The sequence below is a fragment of the Solenopsis invicta genome, chromosome 6 (assembly GCF_016802725.1).
Source record: "Solenopsis invicta isolate M01_SB chromosome 6, UNIL_Sinv_3.0, whole genome shotgun sequence".
Taxonomy (NCBI): domain Eukaryota; kingdom Metazoa; phylum Arthropoda; class Insecta; order Hymenoptera; family Formicidae; genus Solenopsis; species Solenopsis invicta.
The window spans coordinates 16363522-16380603 of record NC_052669.1 but is presented as its reverse complement, the minus strand read 5'-3'; the positions used below and the strand labels follow the sequence as shown (position 1 = coordinate 16380603).

The 17082-nt window shown below is 35.6% G+C and overlaps 2 protein-coding genes across 5 annotated transcripts in view; both read right to left on the bottom strand.

The window, feature by feature from the left end:
• The window catches only part of LOC105205978 (inositol monophosphatase 1), a 134889-nt gene that overhangs the window by 50838 nt on the left and 66969 nt on the right, over positions 1-17082 (bottom strand). For all 3 annotated transcript variants that reach the window (XM_039451113.1, XM_039451114.1, XM_039451115.1), the window contains one exon: positions 15426-15559. In XM_039451113.1, coding sequence (XP_039307047.1) covers positions 15426-15559 — 134 coding nt within the window. The remainder of the gene's footprint in view (positions 1-15425; positions 15560-17082) is intronic.
• On the bottom strand, positions 1669-8263 carry LOC105198981 (transposable element P transposase). Of its 2 annotated transcripts, XM_039451112.1 has the most exons (4): positions 4305-8263; positions 4062-4136; positions 3305-3971; positions 3070-3237 (listed from the first exon to the last, which is right to left on the bottom strand). In XM_039451112.1, the coding sequence occupies exons 2-4, from the start codon at positions 4106-4108 to the stop codon at positions 3220-3222; spliced, it is 732 nt and encodes a 243-aa protein (XP_039307046.1). In that variant the 5' UTR covers positions 4109-4136; positions 4305-8263; the 3' UTR covers positions 3070-3219. The 2 variants fall into 2 exon arrangements, with proteins under 2 accessions (XP_039307045.1, XP_039307046.1); XM_039451111.1 differs by having other exon boundaries at positions 1669-3971; positions 4305-8197.

Sequence of the window (17082 nt, the reverse complement as noted above, 5' to 3'; positions counted from 1 at the left end):
ACGAGATATGTGAGTTTAAACTCGCGACCTGACACACAGGTCGCGAGTTTAAACTCACATATCTCGAGTTCCATATTGCTTTGATATGGCGTTTCACATGACCTCTTAATTGAACATATTTCCATAAAAATTGTCATATCTTAAAGTTTTTTTACAAAATAGTAAATAGAAAACAAATATAAGTTTGTGTGTAAACTAACAAGCCAATGAACGAGCAAAAATATGTTTACAGTTTAAAGTTATTTACTTATAATATTATATTGAACACAACGGAACATTTTGACCTTATCAGTCGTCTAATATCCGACATACATCTAAATAAGTTCAACATAGTTTAAAATTATGCATTGATTAATAAGACTGATAATCCTTATAATGAATAAAATTATTGAGTTCATGAACTGGTCATTGCACCGAGACCACACGTCTTTTTTCTTATAAAAAGATGTTCCCTAATATGCAATAAATCGATCGACATTTAGAATAATAATATTAGGGAGACTGGAAAGTAATGTCGTTTTTTTACATTAAATTCAAACAAATAAATTTTTAACAAGTTTTTATTTTAATCAATGATTACCTTCGTTATCAACAACTTTTTGCCATCTAGTGTGCAAATTTTTAATGCCGAATCGATAAAAATCAATTGATTTTTTAGCAAAATATCTGGAGATGGCATTTTGGATGCCATTGAAATTTAAAAATTTTTTTGTCACATAGGAAGTGTTTGGCATTTACGAACGTCTAATGCACTTGGATAAATATCACAAATATTTTTGGTAGCAACTGTTGCGTTACTACCCTTGTGAAACTCAAAAAGCATACAATGCCGAATATGTACCTTTTCTGGTATTTGATTGGCCATTTCACTAAGAACAGCATAAGAAATTTTAAAATTTAATTTTTTACAAGTAAACAAGTCACTTTAACCTTAAAATATCTTTGGCACGACTTTAAAGTACACACCCTAATAGCACAAGACGTCTTTGGGATGATTCCGAATTTGTCCTGAATGTCCCGGGACAATAATGGGACGGACTTAGGACATTATACTAGGATGAAAATTTTAAGACTTTCTGAGAAATGTTTAATAAACTAAAAGAATTCTATTTACAGCTTACGTTATACCAATGGACGTAATTTTAAGTCACCTACACAGCACATCGTATCCATGGTATAAGGACAAGGGTATGCTCGTGCGCATGTTACCGTCCACTGGCCAATCAGAATTGTCAACAAGCATACGTCATCGTTACGTGGTAAATTCGAACATATTATTTTAAGCATGCCTTCCTTTCAAGGTAAATAGGGAAAATTTCTTTACAAGTTATTTATAAGTTACTTTATATGCATTTGTTATAGGAAATGAATGCAATAAGTTATTTTTTATATTATATTTTATTATTAAACCCTATTTTTATAATAAATGTGTATAAGATAACAGATAACCTAAACCTTAACAGTAACTTATAAAATAACTTCCCAATCTTGATTAAATGTATATATGTATATATATTCAATGTTCGTCAATTAAAAGTTCGTTTATCATTTTTGTTTTAAAATATTTTATTTTGTCTTCAAGATTGAAAAATAGTTCGAAGTAGCATCTAAATTTAGAAAAAGCAATTGTGGGAATTTTTTCAAGGAAAAGAAAACGACAAAGATGCGTACCATTATTTATTACTTTATTTCACTTCAGTTACTTGCTAAGAAAGGGACTTGGTTTACAAATTATACTTATACCATTCATCCATCCATTCCACGCGCGCACTTACAATCTATTCGCTCTTTAATCCTAAACTAAATACATACATAAATAAATAGAAGATGCGTACCATTATGTTTTATTATTAGTAAATTTAATTAATTTCTTTTTCTTATTTTTACATCTATTTTGAACACTTATTTGACGATTGATTTCGCGAATCCGAATATAAGTCCGTGTTCGAACGAGACATAATATTACATCGCGTGGTAGTTCGATCGATTCAATCTGTGATGTGACTATATCGGCGAGCTTTTCAAAGATCCATTTATCTTTGCAAAGACTCGATCCGTGGTATTTACTGAACTCGACTTTCATGATTCGCGCAGCCTTTAATAAGTCGTCTGATGGATACATACATTTACCTCTTGAGATAAACTGTACCCAGTCTACATCGGCTACAACAGGCATATCGGCAGTTTCAACCCCTAAATTATTATATTTATGTTTGAAACGATATGCTACATAACCCGCGATATATTTGAGACCTTCATCTTCGATAGTGTCTACAATGTCCATTTCATCCAACGCCTTTAAAAGTAAATTTTCTTCTAGACTTGGATGAAATGTAGATGTATCACAAACCGGAACATTATTATTTACCTCACAATCCGTGCACAGTTCCTCTTCTGCAAAATTCGTTGGCTTGTCATGTAATATATACGGTTCAAACATTTCGCTTAAAACTATGGAAGAATCGCTCGCAAGGGGAGATACGAAACAAGATATATCAGGTTCTTCTGCAGTTACGTTACTAGTTCCGCAAAAAAGATTGGTCGAATGCTTGCCTAAAATATACTTTTTTATTCGGTACTTAAAATCTACAGCTGTTGGTTGGTCATATGTACCGCCAACGGCTCTAATAAAAGAGAAAAAGTTTTCAAGTACGTCCTAGTCTAAACGCCTCGTCAAAATGTACATGATCTTAAATTTAGAATTGGAATACTTTTCCTGAATATAAGGCAACATTTTCCGCAAAGAACTGTTATTTACCATGATTCCTTTTTGAAATGCTATTAAACTTTTATGGTTTCCAATTTTAATTTCATTCATGAGCGTGTTCATTTCATCTAATATACAATTTTGCCTCTCTACATTAATACCGTATGCATTTTTTCCCTCATGTTGCCCATACATACTGCTAGCATTAAAAATATCAAACCAATTGTTGAATAATTTAATAACGCGCGCTGATTCTGTCCAGTCTAGTTTGTCCATATAACCTTTCAATCCGTACCATTCAATAGCTTTCGCAACACGTTCCGAAAATACCTGTACAGCGGGGAGTACTTTCTGTCGTTCTGTTCCTTGAACGTCGAGATGATATTGTGTGAGAGAATACGACACTTTTATATCCTTTGTATTAATGTCTACTATTCGCTGGAGACATTTCTTGTCAATACGCTGTCCACAGACGGTAAATCCGTTATCAAGCAAATGATTTCTTGCCAGTTTCAATAAGTGCGGCACATCTGCAAATGCAAACACTTGTAGACTGTGATCAACAGGATGAGGAAAGTGACAATTTTTCGGTGGTACCTCTATATTTAATTCCGACCATAGTGCCATGTTACTCGAACCCATATCACATGCAATCGCTACAACTGTGTAACCAACGTGATATAATTGCGAAATAATAGTTTCAAGCGTGTCTTTTTTCATCGCCTTGTCGTAATCGTAATATATAGGCTGTTTCCAATTTGCAAACAAACTCCGTACCATAACGCACTGGCACGTCTTATGCGGTCCTATCACTTTTTGGATTTTACGATCGATACCTACTTTATTCGATAAATACACCTCATCGAACGTTACGACAACCAATTTTTCGAAATTTTCCATGCTTTTTCCTTTAACTTTCATGCAATGAAGCACTGCATTTATGATACCAGGCTCTGTACTAATATTACTTGCCCACCTTCTAAGAGTTGAAAGAGCAGGGAGAGGCGTTTTGATAACGTTTCGCAAATATCTGTATGCTTTCGGGCTAACGCTTCTTAACGACATAGCACTGGCTATGTCCTCGGGAGACCATATCACGCGTTTTTTGGATGGATTCAGCAATGATCGGATTTGTCCTGGCGTGAAAACTTTGTTCAGTACGTCGTATATCTTTGCCTCGAACATTTCACGCTCTCGATTCCGTTGTTCTTTGTACTCCGATAACTTTTCCTTCATCGCTGTTAATTGCTGCTGATGATTATCACTGAAAGTATACGAATACAATTAAATAAAAATAAGTATATACAAATATTGCAAACATTACACTTAAAAAATAGAAAGGTATTATCACTACCTGTCCAATTTCTCTTTCTCCTCGTACTTCTGCAACTTCTTTTTCATTTCTGCTAATTCCCTTTGCAGATTTTGTCTAAAAGCATATAATAAAATTTAAAAATTGCTATATAAATCTTGCCTAATAGTTCGTCAAGTAAATGAAATAACATTGCAGGTTTAAATTAAGGAGTTTTTTACTCGCAATCCAATTAAATAAGGGTAGAGACAAAAACTACCCTATTCTTAACTATGTAGAACTTACACGGAACTGGCGTCATCAGCATGGCTACATAGGTCCGTTGCAGCAGTTGATGTTGTTGGTGTTGCATCAACAATAGTATCCACAACTTCTGATACATTGTCGATGTGCAATGATGTATCTAACTCAGTCACAATCGATGACTCGTTACATAAATGTAACGTGGGAGTTGCATCAGATCGCAACTTGCGTACTCTTGCTGGAGAATACCCCAATAGTTGTTGCTGTAGAGACTTCTCGAAGCACGAAGGTTCGAAGTGAATCGAACATATTCTCCCTAAACAAAACAATGTATATTTTATTATATTCACGTTGGTTGTATCTATTAAATAATAATATCACAAAATACTTTCGCAGTATCATACCTTTAATAACGCAGTCGTCTTGTTTTGCACAGACTTTACGCCACTCTGCAGCAATTGCACTATCTTTTGGATATGAAAAATATTGCACCTTTTTTCCAGGTATATTTTTCGTTTTCCGAGAATGGTTCGTACATCCTTTCACTGCACAGCTCATTTTTTTCTTCGCAATAAATTCACAATTCTCACTAAAACACACTACACAGACGCTAGCCGGATGTAAGTTATCCATACAGCACGTGTATAGTGGCCATATTTCACGAACACGAACCGCTCAGGAAATAGCCGAAGCTGGCCGAATGTGACGTATGCTTGTTGACCTGCGCAGTGGTCTACCACCGGACGAGCATACCCTTGTCCTTATACCATGATCGTATCCAAAGGACGTCCTTGGGACATCTAAGTCCTAAGCCGAGCCTAAGGACGTCCTTAGGTCGTCCAAGTCCTAAGTCGATCTTAAGGTTATCCTTTGACCGTCTCTCTGTGTCATATAGCACAAACTAGGAAAGCTAAGGAAAAATTCACGGTTATAATTAGAGCCCGAATTTACCGCCGGCCGACGTACCATTTCGAGTCGATCGTAGCGAGTTTCTCACAGCTCACTTCACTATCAAAAAACGATAGAAAACAATTTATAATAATAAAATTTTTGATAGAAAATGATAAAATAAGAATTATATCATTTTAAATATAGATTTTTGGTTCGTGAATTCACAAATATGAATCATTGATAGAATCAGTTTTCTATCAATTTCTATCGAAAATTTTCATCAGGGAATTACCAGGGTGTTCTCAGCATTAGACGATTCATACTGCATATTCATGTATTCCGTATGCTTTTTAGAAGCTATATGTCTAACAAAAGCACTGCTTGCGATGAGGCATATTTTACAAAATATTTTATCGTTATTAATGGAAAAAACATTTTCTCCAAATTTTTTTAAAATTTCTAGGCTTTTTTCTGGAATAAATTGCCGCTTTCTATTCATGGTAACTAAAATGAAAAATCAAATATTTAAAATAATAAATAATAAATAAATGCCGTAAGAACCAACATAAGATGTTCATATGTTCGTTGATTCACATTTTCAGAGGCTTATTTATTTTATTTATTTTTAAAATAAGAAATTTGTGCAGACAGATACTCTAACAAAATTAGTCAACAAGTGTACAGTCAAGCAATACAGTGAAAAAGAAAAATAATGTAGAACTAAGAAATATATAACCCTGGAAATGTCATGAAAAGGATGAATTTTGTTTTCGCGAGACAAAGAGATTCAATGTTATTTGTTTTTATCAGCGTTTTATTTATGCTGAATTGCTGTGCAAACACAGTGGGGAGAACTGGCTACGGTTGATTCGATCTGAGAACTTTAATCCGGGCACTAGTTATAATACTTTAGCACATTCCTACATTATAATAACTAATTCCTTCAATGTTAAAATTTTTATTTAATAAAAGTTTGAAAGTGAACAAAAAAATTTGAGGTTAAGAATTTCGTTTCAAACAAAAAAGACCGAGACTGCCTACGGAGGGTTAATCCAGAATACATATAATATGCAAGTATGTATACAAAGAATTTAAGAAAGTTTTTATTATAAATCATATGTTACGTCCTGCAGAGTAACAATTCTTTCCTTCGCAACCAGCGGATATTCTAGGGGAGACTCGGGCAAAAGGCATCGCCCGGGCAAAAAGAAAACTCGAAACAACTTTTTTTTATTAATGTCAGGAAGTTGGTAACACTGTCATTCGATAGTGCTGCGAATGCGGAATATTTTGCAACCATAAAACTTTCAACAGCTTAGCGTGAACGTTATTTATGTTATACAATGTGTTTATGTGCTATCATTGTTCAAGATTTACGTTTTTTAATGTTCGAATGATTTGAAAACTATAACTGCTACGAAAGTAAATAATATATCAAAGTAAAGGAAATTTTGTCTAGTTTCAGAAAATACCAAAGTTATTTTGCATAAATTAATTAGTGATAGCATCATTATATAAGTAATGAAAGCATGTTGTTTTGGGCAAAAGGAATCGGGCAAAAGGAATCGCTAACATGTTACCTTAGCTTGCATTAATAGTGTACCTAGGCTACTGGTTTTCATTTTTAGATGGTTTTTTTATGATTCATGAAGCGTGTACGTGTTATACCGGGTTCATGAAGCGTGTACGAGTTATAGGTTTCTATGTATGCGATTTCTGCCAAGAATTGTAATAGATACCTTAATTTCGTAATTTTCCTAATCATTCCTTTCAAAACTATGTTTAATTTTGTTACTTATTTTCAATATCTGTCAGATTAATAAAGTTTTTCACTTTTAAAGTCCATTTTTTAATAATTTTTAGTAATTTTTTTAGGCGATTCCTTTTGCCCGAGTTGGAGATTCCTTTTGCCCGGGTGTTTTGAAAAGTGTCTAAAAAAAGGTGTCGTCGTAAAAGTCATGTGAGGGTAGTTAAAATTAATTTTATGCAAAATTCAACGTCAGTTTCAGAAAGTAGAGACTTCAAGCTACATTTTAGTATAATTATTTTGCAAATTTGATAATTTAAACATAGAATTATAGCCATTTGAAAACAAACGATTTCTTTTGCCCGAGTCTCCTCTAATTAACGGGGCCGAGCGGCGGTGATCTCACCCCGATTCCAAGAATACGGTGACTCTCACGGTAATAATCAGATGTTACGAATTAAGTAGTTATAAATTCACCAATTATGGAGATCTGAGGTGATGACCGTTGCTCGACGCCGGAAACACCAAAGATAGTAAAATCAGGGAGCTGGAAGATGCACGTGTGCACTCCTTCGAGTTCTGAATGTCCGACACCCGCATAGCAATAAATCGAAGAATTTTGACATTTAATGCTTTCCGGGAGTTCAATTGTCAAACCTACCGCTTTCTCGGATAACAATTACCGAGGAATATAAAAAAGTCGTAAAAACAAATATTGCACGTGGGTGTATTAATGAATAAAGTGGTGCACACGGCCCTCGATGGGACAAAGAGAATCATAGATGAAAAATAGTATAAATAGGTGCGTCTTCTAGCGAAGCGGGTAATCTAGTCTTGATCTTTGGTTCATCCGAATCACAGTTCCGTGACATCTTGTATGTCCGAGTTCTGTGACTCTCGGATCGCGGTTTTTAAACTCGTACGGAGCGCAAGTCTCGGTCGAGAGGAAAAAGTGTCAGTTGAAACGTCCCTGGTTGGGATCTGCAGACCATTGTGCATCGCACCCGGAACGCCTCCGACCGGACCTACCATCTCCCGCTGAGTCCGACCCAGTTTGAAGGCCTGCGGCTCCGAGAGAATTACATTCACCTACATCAACACTTACACTACAATCTGCAAGCAGTAAGTCCTGAATCAACCGTTTTATTTCGCTCTTGTTTTTCGAGCATCCTTTCTCTCTCTAGTGCGAAAGACTTTAATATAAACATAATATATTTATTAAATTTATTACTCTTCGCTTCCCATACTCCTCTCCATACTCTCTCTCTCTCTCTCTCTCTCTCTCTCTCTACAACATTCTTCTCTTTCTTGGGATTCACTCGTAAGAGCTAAAAGAATCTCTTTATTTTTAATTCTTTTCTTTCTTGGGATTCACTCGTAAGAGTTAATCCGAAAGAATCTCTTTATTCTTAATTCTTCTCTTTCTTGGGATTCACTCGTGAGAGTTAATCCGAAAGAATCTCTTTATTTTTAATTTTTCTCTTTCTTGGGATTCACTCGTAAGAGTTAATCCGAAAGAACTTCTTCTCTTTTTTGGGATTCACTCGAAAGAATTTCTTGTTTCCTTCTCTCCCTTTAGATTCTGTCAAACTTTTTAAACTTCCGATCTCTTTCTTCGGTTTCACTCGAACCCTGTTCGAGTTAACCCGAGAGAGTGTCTAAATTCTAAATCCTTTCGCTAAACGGAGAGAAACGGAGTTTTTTTATTTTAGTGAATAAAGTTCCCAAAGTTCACAAAAACCAGTCTCGAAGCGCCGCCGGAATCGCCGCAATCGCTGAACCCGCCGGCTCAAAGCTATTGAGGAGGAAATAAACAAGATCGCCTCCCAAGTTAATCAAATTTGCCCCCCTGTTTTGTATTCCCCGGTCGCACCGGAAAAAGAGCGACTTCCCCCGTTCGCATTTCCCCCCGATTCCCCCGTAGATAATTCTCCTCGCGCCGATTCCCCCGATTCTCAAAAACCTATAGGATCTTCCCGGACTCTCCCGTTTCACTCTCTTTCCCGGGATCTCCGATTGCTGAAATTCATGATCTGGAGGAAGAGCAACCACCTGCGGATTCTCCTAACGTAGGGGCCCACGAATAGGAGGAGGAACCTTACTCAACCCCTCCGATCCTCGGATCTCATGATCTCGAGGACGAGAATCGTTCCTCTAGCCCCGCGCTTAGCGTAGAGTTCGTAGAGGAGCTACTTCCACTTCCCCCGCGTTGTTATTTTGCCCCTGGTCCTCTTCAATCACTAGAGTCAATTCTATCAGTGCTTTCGATGTCCTTTGTTCCACTCTCTCCTGGCGCGTTCTCGATCGGGCCCAAAGAATTCGACCTTGAAGCGGTCCGTGCCTTCCTTTCTCGGTCTCCCCCCGATGCACCTGTCCCCGTGTATTGCCCCCATATATACCCGAAATACTATTTAATCCCCAAATTAATATTTCTAAACCACTTTCGCCCCAATACTGCTGTGTTAAATGAAGTCCCAACATAGCCACATATACATACACTTATACATACATGTATATTTTTAGGAAAAATTGTAAATTGTAACTATTATAAGGAAATAGTATTATTGTATTATCCGTTATAAGTCCAAACTAATTGTATCTCACATTGTAATTGTTAATTTAAATAATATAGTTTAAACCCCTCTTATTTAATCGATATAACATTCAACTCTTAGTTTAAACAATATAATTACATCACAAATCTACTCTGTATTAAAGTGAGTCCAATTCAGGTTTTCTTTTTAATTTAAACGATATAAAAAAGAGGGAAAGGAACGTTAATCCAATCTGTTTGTTTAAATAAGTAATTATGAGAATAAAATGTTAAATTACCCAGTAAGTCAAACGACATTGTATTCTTTATTATTATTAATTAGAATAAACCATGTATAATTTGTACTGATTTCTCAACTACAACCACCATTCCTCGCTCTTAAGATAAGCACTAGGTCCGATCCCGAGGTAAAACAATTAAATTTGTTGCCTTAAAACAGGACCGAGGGACGCGGAACTCCCGGATATTTTGTCATTGGGCCTCCCGCTGTGGCCCCACTGACCCATTTATCCCGGATTGTCGACGCGCCCCAGTGGTGCCGCTTGCCCTGACCAAGTGTGCGCCTTTTCAACTTGTTGCGTTTTTCCCTCCCTCACTCAGCTCCTATTCACCCATTATTCGGGTTGGACGTAACATATACTTAAACATGTAAAATTATTCTAATAAAAGAAAAAACATTTATATTGTATCAGAAAATTAAGTATTAGGTATAACTTGATTCCTGCCGTTTTTTGTATAAAATCAATTTGTTTTTAAAAGAAGATGAATGAATACCTTAATCAAAGTAATTTTCTTCATTTTCTATTACTTTTTCCCATCTTTCTGGCAACAGGGCAATCCCATGACGGTAGAACGCGGTGTCTTTCAAGGCGAACCATTCATCCACCCATTTTTGGACTTCGTTGTAACTGGAGAAGTGTGTATCCGTAAATGCGTGTTGCATTGGTCGGAAGAGATGGTAATACGACGGTGCCAAGTCTGGAGAGTACACTGGGTGCGGCAGAACCTCCCATTCAAGCTCGTGAAGTACCTGCTTCACGTTTTTCGCGACATGCGGTCGAGCGTTAGCATGCAACAAAATGACTTTGCATCGATTGTTAACTACGGATGATCTTTTTTGCATCAATATGTCACTTAATCATCCACCCATGATTTTTTTCGCTTGGGATTATCAAAATAAATCCATTTTTCATCGCCAGTCACAATGCGCTACAAAAAACTTTTTTTTTGCATGGCAAGCAAAGAAGCTGCAATAGTCAAACAATTCAAAATGGCATTTTCTGACAACTTATGTGGTAGCCATTGCTCTTCCTTATGAATCTTTCCCATGGCATGCAAGCGTTAGGCCATTGGCCCTGGCGTTTTGAGACGGCCATTGGAGTAACATTTAACTGTTCCGATAACTTTAAAACGTTTGAGCTGGATTCTCATCGAGCAATTCTTGCAGCTCGATATCTTCAAATTTTTACGGCTGTCCTGGACGTTCTTTATTTCTCACATCAAAATTACCGTTTCAGAAGCATTCAAATCAAATTCTACATATTCTTTCCGATGGAATTTCATCACCATACACTTTGGATTCTAAGCGATGCGCTTCAGCTGCGGTTTTCTTGAGGTCGAAGTAGCACATGTCGAAAAAACAGCTTATCGCAATTAATTTTTAGTCGATTGGAAAATGTCTTTGGCGTCGAGAAATCTAATCTATGAGGATTGAATCACTTTCAACGATGTCTAAATTACAAAAGACATATGACTTCATCGTCATTCGCCAGCGTTGGAGCCAGCACTCTCTAGTAGCGAGCGGCAGGAATTAAGTTTAACACCTAATATAAGATATGTAATCAGTCACTAAATGCGAATAAACATGTGTACAAAACAATCCTTTAAAATATTAGACAAATATTGTAATCCTTTCATATTTTGTATATTTTTTCCACAAGACTTGTTAAATTATATATTTATAAAACAAATGCATTTATATACCTCATGTGAGGCTCATATCGCTCACACGCATGAGGGGCACGTTTTACTCGCACGCATGCGGTCTCACGCGTGCGAGCGATATCGCCGTTTGATAGATCCTCAATTGAGGACGGATCTATCAAATCCAATAACATCACCGCATGCGAATAATCCGCACGCGTGCAAGCACCATGCTATCACTGTGCGGGCATATTGTTATCTGGGTACATTCAGACAGGAAGGGCAAATATTAATCGTATTAAAGAATTTTACAACGGTATCAATAGGCAAAATAGATCTATGAATAAAGAAACTTCGATTTACATCCCAATGAGCAGACAATATTTTTTAAATGTTTTTTTTAATAAAAATTTTTTCATATTTAATTTAATTATTGTATTATATTGACATATATTTTCTAGTTGCATTCTTATTTAAATAAACCCTACTGAAAAAAAATCACAAAACAAAATCACATGATAAAATCACGTAACAAGCACGTTGCACAGTTGACACTAACAAATTAAGTGCTTCAGTAATATATTATACCTTCGACTTCTGCCATCTTCAATTAAAGCAACAACTTGGGTAGCTTATTTAGGATTTATCGTCGTCATAATTAATCAGTAATTCAAAGGCGAAAAAATAAATTATAATTTGAATGAAAGTCGTACAAAACGTCTCAAAAGGAAAAAATCAAGGAAAAAAATTTCCCAAAACAGCACAAGTTTATGAAGATTTTTTTTTGGCACAGTCAAAAATCTGCTAGACTTTCTGCGGATGCATTAATTACATTAATAGCATTGTATGTTTTTCTTACGAGAGAGCTTCTTTGCTCGGCCCTCTGTCGGCGGTGTCCCGAACAAGCGCTTGAAACAGTATCTGAACACAGTGTAATACAAATTCGAGACACCGCCGACAGAGGAGTTAACGAACCACGGGGTCCTTCTCCTTGTGGTATGCAAATACACACACACACACACACACACACACACACACACACACACACACACTCAGACACACACACACATACACACACGCACACGCGCGCGCGCGCGCACACACACACACACATACACACACACACTCACTCACTCATACGGATATGTTTTTAAACCAACAATATGTCTTGAACAAAATTGTAGTGATTTGCATTGATAACGACGCATTGAAATACATAATTCATTATTATCTCGTAAAAAACAACTTTTCTTCAAATTGGCATAACTTAGCGAAAAATTATTGTATCGAGTTCCGCAAAATCGCATTTTGAAGGGAAAAATTCGCACTTTCACGCGCTTTTTACCTCATTGAGTTACGTTAACTGCTTCGCTCCATACAACTCTAAAAACTGCAGGTTCTATTTATCGATTTTGCAAGTTTTCGTTCTATCATTGGCTATTAGCAAATTAATCATGCCACTTAATCGACGTTAAAAGTTTCTCAAAGTACTGGTTTCAAGCTTTAATTCCTTTTTTAAAACACCCTTGTATCATAAATATTTCCTGTTTTAAAAGTATTTAAAGTTTGGTAAATTTTTCCTAAATTTTTAGTGTACCGCTTTTTTGGTGAGCAGTGTATATTAATATAAATAATATGGTTTAATTATACATGGTTCATCTTTTTGATAATATATCCCAGATAGCACACAATATATATGATAAATATTAATAAACGTTTATCATAAATATTTTTTATAAATATTATAGAAATATTTTATAAATATTTTATATATATGACGGAAAAGATTATAAAAATCTTTACCTAAAATATTGTTAAAATATTTATTAAATATTTTCCAAAATATTTATGATAAATGAAGAATAAATATTTACAAAAATGTTTATGTAAATATTTATGATAAATACAAATAAAATAATTAGTGGTATTGTTGCGTAGCTTTTCTTATTCTTTTTTATATACTGTTTCGATGTATGTATGTACTAACGGTTCCTCTTTACTGTCCTAGTTTACATGCACCAAGCACTTGATACGCGTACTATTATAGTAATTTTCTATTAAATTATCTTAATTTCGGCAATGAATTTAAAAAATAGTATACTAAACTGGTACAATATGAATCGAGATTATTAAATATATGTATCATGTATACACGCATCGTCGAAAGTAAGATTTAATAGAAAGAATTTAATAGAAAGTTACGAGTTATAGTACGTGTATCAAGTGTTCGATGTAAGCTAGGCCACTATCTAAGTTCCTGGTCTGTTCTTTTCAAATGCATTTGAAGTGAAACTGAAAAGAACATACCAAAAGCGTCACGTGAACGATCTGTGGCCGACCGGCGACCGGCGACTGAGCAGCTACTTTCTGTTCCTGTTGAGCCACATTGAGCGAGCCATGCCGAGCTGTGTCTATAACTATAGAATAGATCTGAAAGCCCTTGAGACCCTTAAGTAAATTGAGTATAATCCATTAGTAATCCTTGAGGAGGTTTAGTATATTAAATAGGCGGTGTATGCCGGGTATATATATTCCTTAAAAAAATAAATTTAAGAGAGTTGTGGCACCTGAACTTTGTCTGCCGGCGGCGTTTTTATTGATATCTACGCACGAATTAAGTCCCAGAACATGTGGAAGGAACCTTTGAATACCTATCCCCGTTAACGTCTAACCGAGAATGATAAGAATTGTCTATGTATATTAATATTGTAATTATTAAATAATAAATAAAATTAAAATTAATTCATAATTTTTAGTTGGATTCTACTATTCCCTATCAGCAGACAATGTTTTTTTAAATATTTAAAATACACAACAATAAAAATTTAAAAAATATTGTTTGCTGATGTGATTTTTAATACTAAAAAATTTTATATAAATTTAATAAAAAAAGTAAAATTTTACAAATTTTTATCATAATAATTAATAAACATTTTCAAAATATTTACCATAATATTTATCATAATAATTAATAAACGTGTTCAAAACATTTACCATAATATTTTTGAAACGTTTATGATAAATATTTATGATCAGTCCAATCTACGGCCATAAAAACATTTATTAAATGTTTATGATAAATGTTTATAAAATATTAAAATAAATATTATAAATATTTAGTAAATGTTTTATAAATATTTTGTGCTATTTAGGATATTTACTTAATATATCAATTATATACACATATTAGTATAAAGTGTGCACAGATCATCATGACGGATCCAGTTCGCAGCGATCACGAAGATCAAGCAACGTTCACCGAAGTCGCTACTTGGATTGGTGACCGCTTGGAAATTTCTGAGAAAAAATTCCCAATCATTTGTTTGCGAAAAATGTTTTTGAAATGTTTATTAAAATTTTGTTTTGCTCATTAGAATTATGTGATGTAATAATATAATATATTTAGGCGGATATTTCTTAAATATCCTAACATGGTCCTGAAATGTGTATATCCTGAGGTTTGCAAATGGACATTTTTAGGACTCTCAATGGGATGTCTACAGGATGTTCATAGGCAAGAATGAGGCGCTCATTTGCTAGTCCACAGGACCTGTGGACGTCCCGGGACTATAACAAATAATTCCCAGGATATCTCGCTCGTCCCGATAGATCGTCCTTAGAACGGCCCTGTGCTATTAGGGCAATCAGCTGATAAATGGTAAACAAATATTGGCATGCGCAAAAACGACATTACTTTCCGGTCCCCTAATAAATAGTAAGAATAAAATAAAAATGTAATAATATGTGATAATAATAAAGCGGAATCAAATCAGTGATTAAAAATCAGTAAAAGTTACGAACTCAGAACGAACTTAGTCGATAAGAAGTGCAACCATTTCCTTATTACTTTCCGAGAATATGTTAAGTCTTAAAATATTAATCAATACTCTTTGAAATGTCCAAGTTTATATCTTTAAAATATACGTCCAATTCTTTCTAAAAAAAACTTTATTTTCAAAATAATTCAGTGCCACTCTTTTTGTTACACATACTGAAAAAGTACAGAAAAAACGTCGTATTATTATTACTCAAGTTTGATTCAACTTACCTATGATCGGGATATTTGGAAGATATTCCGCCAATTAAAAGATTTTCTACTTTTTGATCCCATTCTGTAACCAAGTCAACGTCGCATGATTTCGTGAGCACATCTTTGTGTTGATAAATCTTTTCCCTGATAATCTGCGGGCGAAACATACATAACACAATTAAATCTTTTTATATACATACATCCAGCAAAAATGATTCTGTCCCTTGAAAAATTTTCCAAACTGAGAAGTCACTGTCTTTCTACATACTCGCAGTTCATGATTAATATAACGACTAGAGCTTATTGGTCGTTACGTTAATCATGAACTGCAAATATGTAGAAAAATAGCGACTTCTCAGTTTAAAAAATATTCAGAGGGACAGAATTATTTTGCTGAGCATCGCATCATATATCTTGATTACGTCAGATTCGTGCAAACTCGGTATTTTTCGAGGCGCTTCGGCTTGATGATGCGCGCGAATTGAATGAACGTTTTGACACACCGTGCGTTCTCTCTCTGTTCAGGCATGCGTACAAAACGTACATTGCTGTGAAGGAGAATGAAAGAGAAGACCCTAACAGCACAACCGTCCATATGTCGACTGTAAGTCGACTTTTGTAAGTCAGGCTTTCAGTAGTTGACTGCAAGTTGACTTTGCATAAACGTCTGCAGACGTCTTTCAAATGTTGATTTTAAGACGTGTAGAAAAAGACATTTTCAAATCAACTGGACTGAGCGCTACTGCAGTGAGCACCGCTGCCACCGTTGCTACATGACAGCGCCGAGAGTCATCAAGTTTCTCGCGAGATTCAAGCCGCGTTGTTGTAATCCTAGTCGTTTGTCGGGTCTTTTGCTTAGTGAATACAGACTATTAACTGCAGCCGTTCGGACATCCAGAGTTCTTTTGGGCTCTCCGCTATTTTCTATTATCTATTGCAGCATGTGTAGCCGTACCGATCCTGTGCGGCGATTGCCATTGTGAGCCGTCTCAGATAGCCAAATGAGTTCAAAATGCCGTTATGTTGCTGTTAACCGTTTCAACAACTGATGTCGATAAACTAGGAACAAGGTGCTTCCTCACTATGTGTAAAATCTTGCCCTCATATAAATTCTAAATTTGATGATGGCAAATTGATAGTATCTTGATGGTATTACTTTATTATACTTAAAGAATATACGTATGATAGCAACATGATTGCAACTGTTGCCATCGGTTTGTTGTCCGCGTTTAACAGTATATTGACGGCATATTGACGGCATGTTGACGGCATGTTGACGGCATCTTGATGACAACATGAGAACAACTTGTTATGATGTAGTATCCGTGATATACAGCATGATGACAACAATATGATGACAACATTTGCAAAAATATAAATGCCTTACATTTGATATGAAAACAAGTTAACCATTTACATGTAAAAATATAAAATTTTATGTGGAACAGCGTTTCACACATACGTCACGGTTTGAAAAGAATGAGAGCGAGTATTCGTCTCAAGGTTACAACAAGCAGCTCCTTCTCACTGAAGTGGGAGTTGGTCGCTAGATATAACGCCTGAGGTCGCACTCGACTCATGAGAAATCCCCCGCGGCGTGGCCGCCTAGTGGTGGCGCCAGCATTTATTTGTTCGCGTGGGGCCTAAGGGAGAATTCACATCTTGGCGGAAAAGC